General features: G+C 35.1%; 1 protein-coding gene across 2 annotated transcripts; it reads right to left on the reverse strand.

The window, feature by feature from the left end:
• Positions 1-357: 357 nt before the first annotated feature.
• LOC131638691 (FHA domain-containing protein FHA2-like) lies at positions 358-9749 on the reverse strand. 2 transcript variants are annotated; one of them, XM_058909255.1, is made up of 3 exons: positions 8963-9749; positions 1673-1830; positions 358-710 (listed from the first exon to the last, which is right to left on the reverse strand). In XM_058909255.1, exons 1-3 carry the CDS (start codon positions 9645-9647, stop codon positions 501-503), a joined length of 1053 nt encoding a protein of 350 aa, XP_058765238.1. In that variant the 5' UTR covers positions 9648-9749; the 3' UTR covers positions 358-500. The 2 variants fall into 2 exon arrangements, with proteins under 2 accessions (XP_058765238.1, XP_058765237.1); XM_058909254.1 differs by having other exon boundaries at positions 8936-9749.
• Positions 9750-10035: the final 286 nt, after the last annotated feature.

Consider the following 10035-nt stretch of genomic DNA (forward strand, 5'->3'; position numbering starts at 1 on the left):
AAATTACAAACACGTTCCCCAAGGAAACTCTATAACTGAGATTTCTTTTATTGAAACTCTCTAACTCTCCAACTGATCCAAGATAGTAAACTGAATTAATTTAACCACAAAACTCTCTAGATAACTACTACTGTTTATATTCACACAAGTTTAACCAGAAACCCCTACTAATTTAAATTCCAAACCAACTAAAATATAAGACATCAATAACATATTGCTTAAATTTGATTTAACCATTTTCTTGATTTGAAGTTTGATTCAACCTAATGAACCGTTGATTTCATCATTTAGCCAACTTTTTAATGATTTGGATATAACCTATCACCAACTATTTCAACTTCCTCCACAGTCCACACATTCACAAAAGATAATGAAGTCTTTGCACGGAAAAAACTAAGCAAGGTGCAATTTTATACAGCTTTGGTCTTTTGACCAGATATCACAATTCTGTAAAATTCATAGACTACATAAGTTATTACATGTGGAAGATAGCACCGAGTTCACGAAAGAAGAGAGACCAGAGAAACAAACTCCAAAGTGACCCGACCCTTGGATCTTGTGTTGATGACAAAATGCTCCGGGTATTTCCTTAATAGCATAAGTAAGCCATACCAAGGCTTCCCTTTGGATTCTGGACCAGGCCATTCCTCTGATGTAAGATACCTTCTTACTCTACCATGGTGCCAAACACTGCTATACTTATCCACCAACTAACAAAAAAAACAAAGCAACATTCAGAGATTAAACAAAGGACAAAACTTAAGCTCAGTCCTGTAAGAACATGACATGACAAATGTACCGGCTCTCTCTATCTCTCAAACATCAACAATAACAGTTGCAAAAGGTGCAAAAAAACTGTTAACAAAAAGTGTAAAGGGCAGTTTTATCAGGTTTGAAGGAAACTTCTATTACTTCGAGAAGTGTTTGACTTATATTTCCACAGACCAAATTTGAATTTCCTTTTATGGATTCCTCAAACAATGTTTTTAGGGTAGTTGTTAGCATGATCTTTAAGTTTATTACTATTCAACACAATCATACCCTCTATTATTTTCAACATCCCCGCCTATGTGAACTGTATGAATTGTAAAAGCATTCATGAAAAAGCATCATAGTACCAGATGAGAAATATTTACAAATGCTTCGATGTGACATCAAAAGCAAACTCCAAAACATCTCATTGTTGCATGAAAATTCTGATATGAAGAAATAAGGATGCTACATTATGATTGATCAATACATGTCATCTAATCCTATGTCTCTCAAATACATAGCCAAATGATCCTTTTATATGTTTGGATTCAATTATTTTAGTCATTGATCAATTCATTTTAAATATGTTCCAAATGTGGAAATTGAACTGTGAATCAATTCAAACTCCAATTATTTAATAATAACAAACACAAAATTTGATTTCTATATCAAATCAATTCAATTTAACTTGGATTAAATCATGTCCAATTTTGGATAAATCCCAAAGACAGCCCAAGAGTAGATGTCGATTAGGGAAACTATTGGATTCTAAATCGTGTAGCTGATACTTTCATGTATAGTTCTGGTAAAAACTAAAAGAGATAACAGAAAACTTTACCAACTTGCCCACACATACAAAATTACAAAAGCAAGTATTCTAATAAATAGTAACTTAAAACAAATAATGGTCAGAACTAACCACAGCATGAAGTTTCTCCATAGGCATCCACTCTCCAGGGCCACAAAGGTCAGAAAGCACATTAGCTACAGATGATACTACATCCTTTTCTTCCAATTGCTGAAGTTGAAGATTATCAGCATCACGATCTACTCGGGACCTCCCTTCTGCCTTCTTATCTGCAAGTATCAAACCATGGTAATTAAGGTTGTTAAACTTAAAGTCAAGATCCAACCTAGGATTGAAGAAAGAAATAAATATGTAGATAGAATGATCATAACAGGGGATTGAAATATCTTAATATTCAAAATTGCATATGCATACTAAAATAACCTCTAAAGCATACTAAAATTTAATCATCCCACAAATCTAAAATGCACAAGTCTCGCGTAAATCAAAAGTCATAAGCCACAAATTAAGCTTAAGTTAAAATATAACACCCTCATAATATAAAAGTTAAAATATAGTTTCTTTATTTCATGTTCATCATAACTTTCATCGGGAATAAATTGTTTTGAATAATCCATAATAAAAAAATCATTCATATCAGAAGCCTCAATCACTATTTATGAGTTTCAAAATAGCCAATAATTTTACAATCTATTTTACCTACACATGGATAGAGATTGAATATGGTCTCTCCCCAAGGATCAAACAACAACAGCACCCCTACATGTTCTCCATGCTGTTATATTTTTAGTATAATTCAAACTCATCATTTTTCTAATCTAAACATAAATTTACGCTAAAAAATTTACTGATTAACCTATACCTTACTATAAGTAAAATATAGACAACAACATAACAGTAAACATATTTTCCTATTATATTAGATTAGCAACATGAATCATACATACATAGGGAGAAACATCTAAAGCTTCCTGAGAGGTTTCCTAGTTCTTCCTCTACCACTAATTATTGGACTCTCCCCCATCTTCTCTATTCTCTATTTTGGAGCTTTTGCAGGAATTTTCCACACAAATCAAGCTACTTGAGGTGAGATTCTACCATCTCCACCACAATAGGTGCTACAACATTCTTTCTCGAATACTTCCATTCCTAATCTTATCATGTCCTATATGTCCATTCATCCATCGTATCATTCTTATCTTAACAACATTCAGCTTTTTTTCTGCTCGGCTTTTTAGAGTAGCATAATATTTGGTCTCAAATAACATTACATATCTTATAGCTGAGATTTTAAAGTTTCTCTTAAGCATCAATGATACTTATCTATCACAAATAATACCAAAAAAGCACACTTCAATCTCATCCACCTTAATTGAAACCTAAAGTGTACAAATATCTCCCACTTTTCCCTGAAATTTTTTATGATAGGCCCAAGATACTTAGTCAATGTGATTTGCTGCATAGTATGGTCTCCAAATCAAAGTCTTATCTATAAACTATAATTAGTGTTCCTTTTGCTAAACTTACACAAAATATATTTCATTTTCCGTTTCCATTAATGCAAAGCATGTGCTAACAAAGCTTGTCTCCACATCTCTACACTTTCATTTACATCTTCTTTTGATTATCCAATAGATACATTTAAAATTATATACTTCAATGTAAAAACATTTGATTTTATAAGACAAAGTATGTTAGCAATAAAATAAAAATGGAAAATTCATCACATGCAAGGAAATAGTACTCAAGCCGCACAACAAACAGTTAATGAGTCAAAAAAGGAGTGCGTAGATGAAAAACGGAAATTTAATTTAACCAAATAAAGTCTACTCTACACACTGCATTTTTCACTTGATTTCATTCCAACCCAATATTACCCAAATCTATGGGTATTTTGCATGAGGACTTGTAACATCCTAGAGAGCAAGTTCGCAACAAGTTCAAAAAAGAAAGGAAACTTGAATACACATGAACATGAAAATTTATCAATAGATGCAATTGAAAGTAACTACAATGCAAAGAAAACATTAATATGGTAAGTACCTAGAAACTTGAGGAATCCTCTCTTAAAAGTTATCTGTCAAGTGGAGAAACCAAGCTACTTAAGTACTCCACTAAGCATCCCATACTACTCGATGTGGTACTTATTCACCCCATAATACCAAAGTCCCTATCATATTATATTTGTAATTGAAAAAAAAAATGCAAATGCTAACGGGTTCCCTTATGGCACTTGTTAGTGTGCTAAAAATAGAAACTTTGTATTAGAAATTATGCATTCGAATTTCTAGAAAAGTTGAAAATTGCTCTTTTTGAAGACATAATTTACATTTGTGTATTCCTTAACATGTGCCCTTAGGGCATATGTGAGCAAGACCCTTAAAAGAATTATGAAAATCAACATTAAAATGGAAGGAAGTTCTAAATTCTATCACTTATCAATCATTAAAGTTATTAATACCAACTGTTCTAGTGAGAAATCAGGACAGCTGTTATAATGAAGATAATAGATACAAGTTAAATAATTCATACTGCATGTATATAAATGCTAAAAATATACACAAAAGAACCTTGTTATTGTTATAAAGAATTATAGTAGTCATTGTAACTTGAATCAAAATTTAAACAAGGTTTCTAACCCTATAGTCTGCTATAATTAAGATAAAGTGAAGGCAAAATTGTGAGGGAAACAAACAATATTGCTGAATAACTGAGGAAATGGGGGCAAGAAGGGCTCATCATCAATGATTGAAATTGCCATAATTGTGGTCGCACCCGGGAACAAAACGCAAAATGCTCCACATTTCAGTTTCCATATTCAATCTTGTGCAATTGATAACTCTGAGCCACATTTGACAGCAACGCCATCAAAAGCAACAAGGAGTTGATAGTACTTTTAATAGAAATATTTATGGTCTGTTAAGCACATTAAACAACAACAAAAATAGTAACTCCAGAAGGAAGAAAAAAACTGACTCATCTTCCCTACAGTTGTGTGATACTCATAAATGCTACCTAGAATCAGGAGGGCAGCGTAGACACTTAAAATGTGAGATTATCACGTGTAATATAGAAACAAACACACATGGGTCTTGACACAAGGTGTCAAAGTCGAAGCATTTAAACCTTTTATGATTTTTTGTTATAATGTGAGTCCAATCAATTCAACCGTTGAATCATATTATATTTACTTGATGATAATGGATATAAATCTTCAGACTTAGACATTCATATCTATCGGATTTAATAGTAGTTATTATTTACTCCCTTATGACTCGTGCAAAAAATGTGATAATCATCTACACCCCAGCTGTGATACTCATAGATCCAACCTAGAATTAGACACACGGTGTCAACACTTAAAATCTGAAATTAACACGTAATGTAGAAAAAAAAAATAACACATGCGAGTCTTGACACTGTGTCAAAATTGGCATATAAGCACCTTCGATGTTTATTTTGTTATAATCTATGCTGTCAATTTCTATTGCGGAGCGGCCGACCTCATAACCGGGATTGTGGGGTCACGGATTGCGAGATGGCCACAATTCTACTACTTTTTATTAAATAATCAACACTATAAATATATTTTATACATATATAAGTCATGAAATTATTTATTTGAAGTATGATTGGGTTTATTTAAGGCCCATTAAGTGAAACGCAAACCCTAAAACTGACTGATGTCTTCTCTAAATAAATCCTAAAACTGAAAAGTCCTCTACTCAGAAAGAGCAGCCTCTTAGCCTCTTCTCTCTTGCTGTTGATAGCTGCCACCACAGAACTGTTGTGCCCCTTCGTTTTCACATTCTTTGTTTCTTTTAGTATTCTATTTCTTCTTTCTTGCTTCTTCATTTCTTCTTGTCATGTGAAGGTACTGGCCAGAAAAACTCCAAATCACGACCGGAATACTGCCTAAGTATACTGTAGCAGAGCTCCAAGCCTGAAACAAGTAGCAGGCAACAGCCAAACCGCTGTGTTTGGGGATGGGCATGGATTGTTCCACGCCACCATACCGATGTCACGTCACTATATATCACTTTTTACAACAAAGGTTATGATGTGAATTCAACAAATTCTCCCATCTAATGTCATTATTCTACCCTTTATTAGTTCAAGACAGGTGAAATGTAAAGACCCTTTATAATAAATAATACCATCAAGAGCAGTATAGGAAAGTAATGAGAACGAACATAAAGTGACTTGATATAGTATCAAATAGTTTTCGAATTGTTCCGGTGTAATCAGAACTTTTATTTCAATGTTAGAATAGTTAAATTGGACTCCAAGTTATAGAAAATTAAAATATGCCAAATTTGACGCCTAGTGCTAATAAAGACATGCATACATATACACATATAGAGGTGAATTCTAAGGCACCATGCCGCACATTGTTTGATGGGTTAGACTATGTAGACCTATGATAGTTGATGTTGGACCATCACATTCGTGGACCATCTAATTAGACCATAAATCAAAGGGTTGCAAGTCTGATAACTTTCAAAGCGGTAATTGGAAGAAAATGACAAAAAATTGAAAATGAGAGTTTTACATAATTTATACTCTGTCTCTCATTCTAAATATTGTCATACCATAACCCCAGACTTCACTTTCCCACTACTAAAGAACAGCCCATCCGGCAAAATACCAAAAAAAAAAAAAAAGGGAAAAAACTCAATGTACATAAACAGGGGAACCTAAAAACAGAGGAAATCGCGACAAGACTAGGTTCTCCCGGCACCCTAGACAAAGCTCCAAGCCCAGAATTGTAGTCGGTAATCACAAACCAAAGTCCAGACTTCCATTTGCAGCTCTTCATAGTTGGCATCAGCCTTGGGTAGTGACTTTTTCTCGGGTTAATTTCCTCTACCCTATGGTACAAAGTACAAACAAAGGGTTAATTTTGGTGGGTTTTCTCCAGGTTTTAGCCAGGTTATTGATGGATTTTCTGCATCAACTAGGATTGGTGGATTAACTAACGACCCCACCAAATTTACCTTCTAACATGCAATCCTATCACAATGCCAGCAACACAAGTTCTGAGCTAGAATCAAGATCGGTCAAGCTTGCATAACACATACAGTTGCACATTATAAATCTGCCTTATGATTTTGACATCTATGGTCTACACGCTCACCACTGGCTGTCATATACCACTTTGTTAATTATGTAAAATCTCTAGCAATAAGTGGCTTATAGGCATCATAACTATCTCAGACTATAGTGCCTACTAGAAGACAACTTGAACTAATCATCTTAGGCCATCTTGCGATTGGGCTATAGGCAATGTAGTCAAACACTAGATTTTAAGTAGGATCTGAAGCATAAAAATATATAATACATAAACAAATTACCATAATTCAAAACATTAAACTAAGTTAATTAATAATTCAGAGACCCGCTTGAAGCCATTAAGTCATAGAGACCACACAATTAAGCTTGTCAAAGAGAAAAGGAAGAAATAGAGCCGTGGTGAAGAAGAGGAGGAGAGGGGTTTGCAGAAAGAGGAGAGACCGAGCATCGTTAGGGCTTTCTATTTGTGTCCTGGTAGTGAGAAGGGAGAGAGAAATCACGTGTTTTATTGGTTCTAAAGAAAAACATGACCCGTTTTTAGCAAGGCCTGGCAAAACAGGTGGCCGGACATGGAAACCTTATATATCCTGCTCAAAACACTCTGTCTTGACTATGAAAAGCAATATTGGCAATCTTGCTCTGATCCTACGTGTCAAGTGTCAACACTCGATTCTGGCTACATTGGCTATAAGAGGTTATATTTACTCAATCATCAGCTTATCCCTAGCATATTGACAATATAAGCCGTGGAGTATTAAAAAATGCAAGAAATCACATATACTAAATGCGAAGCTCATTAAAGGGTTTAAATGGTGAAAACTGCCAGAAGATAACAATGATGATGTTGTAAATTCATAGTTTCTACACCAGCAGATGCGTATGCTAAACTTGATACTCCATTATATATTTATTGGTGTGGAGTCCAAATATCACATGATAAGGATGAAGATTATGTGGGTTTAACATTGTGCAGGTATGATTTTTATGAGACAGTCTTCAAGGGAATCTCAAGTTTTGAGATCCTGTCAGTCCTCTCAGCAATAGCCAGCCACATCTATGATCTTGAGAAAAAACTATAAAGAATTACCATAATTGTTGTTCTTACAACCTTGCTCTAAAATGTTCTATACTTTTATTATTAGAAATATTGGTGTTAGATGATAGTACAATCCATCGACGCTGATTGATCCATATATTGAAGCTCATTGGAAAACAAAAGGATCGTTCTTTCTGAAAATTGAAGTTCAAAAGACTCTGATTCCCTTGACTAGCACGCTCTCCTTAAAATTTACCAACTCAGTTGTAAAACCAAAGATGGTCCTCATCACAAAAGACAGCCCGGAAGGACTGATGTTTCACAAAATGCCAGGACAACTTATCAATGTACTAAATGATTTGAATCTAATCCACATCATTTTTCTAGTCTTGCTATAAAGAACCTACCAATCGATTCAATGATCTACCTACCTCACCATCGACTGCAAAGAGAATCTCATGTTCCGTGGTATCCTTATAGTTCCCTAATTAATAGCAATTACAACTATGATCTTAAAAACAAATGATAAAGAACTATGTAAGTGTAGGTAAGACCCTGCTTTTACAAATTCTATACTTTCATTAAAAACTTGGTTTTAGAGGCTTGAGACAATAGAGCCCAATGACATTGGTTGATCCATCAAGTGAACCCTTTTAGATCATGACACTCACTCCTCAAACCCCATGGATAAGAATGCACAGCACCTATATATAACCTCCTAGAAATATTGCAACCCACTAGAAAAGCCACAGCAAACAGTAACACTCACACAGACACAAACAGATACAATAGCCACTACAGAAGATAAAGCTATGTAACCTAACAAAACCAATCATCCTCAGACAAAACACAATTTTAAAAATAAAATTCTAGCAAACCAAAAATCCTAACAAAAACAACATTCTAGGAAACTAAAAACCCCAAACAAAAAATAAAACCCTAGCTGCCAGCATATAAACGACCAGTTAAATATACAAGGCCCCAACACACCCTAACTACAAAGCAGGGCACACACACACACAATTGAATCCTCCTTCAGCTAACTGCATAAAACATTAAAACCAGCATTCACAAAGGAACAACATTACATAGCCTCTTCCCACATCAATAAAGAGACACAACAGAAAAATTGCATAATCATAACTATTGTGAAATAAAATTCCTTCAATCCAAGTATCTGCTGTGAAATTTATTCAAATTGAGTCTAAAATCTAAATCACAGAACATTCACAGCAATATAAAAGAAATTCTCAACAAAGACTAACCAATTGGTCCAGGCAGAGAAGCCTTACCCCCAGAACCAACTCCACCACCATACCCGTAACCATCATAAGCCTCCCTCCTGTTAACCTTCTTCCCACTACTCCCACCACCAACACCAACACCACCAACATCCACATCAGCATCATCATCCATCTCATACTCATCCTCATAATACTCCCTCCTCCCTTTCTTCACCATCGCACCACCCGACCCCGCAGGATGTCCATAACCATAATGCGGCTGAACAGGCAGAGCAGGAGCAGGAGGAGGAGCAGGGGCAGGAGCAGCAACACCTGCAGAATGATGATTATGATTCGCATAATGCCGAGGACCAACACTCCCCCCGCCGCCGAGTATACTCCTAACCGGAAGCAAAAAGTAAAACTCCTTATCACCGATCTGAAGAAGATCCTGAGAATCAAGCTTAACAGGAGGGTTCCCAGGGAGATGAAGAACACCTTCAACTAAACACCCGTTCTTCCCAAGCACTTCTAACGCAAAACGACGCCGCGTGAAGTCGTAGAAGATACGAGCGTGATGACGTGAAATGTTCATTCCACCACCGAGACTTGAAAGGTCGACATCGACGGTGGATTTCTTGGAGTTGCGGCCGAGGATTATGGAGTAGGTTTGCATATAGTATTCGAAGTCTTCGCCTTGAAGTTTGGCGAAACCGGCTTCCACGTCACCGCCGCCGGTGCTTGCGGTTCCCATCGCGAATTGAAGAGAGGGAGCGGAGAGAAAGAAAGAGGGGTTTGTGAAAGTGTGAAATGGAGGAGGAGAAGAATGGGAATTATTACTCTTTCGCTCGTCAAATGAAACGTTCCCCAAAAATAATAAAGTATTTAAAATATTAATTTTTTCATAATTATATTTTTTACTACCTCCACAAGAAAAGATGTTTTTAATATATTAAATAAATAATGTATTTATACACATCTAAAAATGAATATTTTCTTGTAAATGGAATCAGAGGGTGTATTAGTTTCTTTTAATTTTTCAAATTTTTTTCTTAATACTATTTGCTCATAATTTCTACTTTAATATAATAAAGTAATATACTACTAATTTTACTTAATTATCCTAATTAAAATATTTTAAG

Source organism: Vicia villosa, unplaced genomic scaffold (assembly GCF_029867415.1).
Source record: "Vicia villosa cultivar HV-30 ecotype Madison, WI unplaced genomic scaffold, Vvil1.0 ctg.002373F_1_1, whole genome shotgun sequence".
Classification (NCBI taxonomy): Eukaryota; Viridiplantae; Streptophyta; class Magnoliopsida; order Fabales; family Fabaceae; genus Vicia; species Vicia villosa.

What these genes read in the sequence shown, in the direction of transcription:
- LOC131638691 (XM_058909254.1), bottom strand. Translation starts at nt 9,647, where the DNA reads ATGGGAACCGCAAGCACCGGCGGCGGTGACGTGGAAGCCGGTTTCGCC. An exon ending in TTCTCTGCCTGGACCAATTG is followed by an intron (nt 1,831 to 8,935) that starts GTTAGTCTTTGT and finishes TGATACTTGCAG; the next exon opens with ATAAGAAGGCAGAAGGGAGG. An exon ending in TGGAGAAACTTCATGCTGTG is followed by an intron (nt 711 to 1,672) that starts GTTAGTTCTGAC and finishes TTTTTTTGTTAG; the next exon opens with TTGGTGGATAAGTATAGCAG.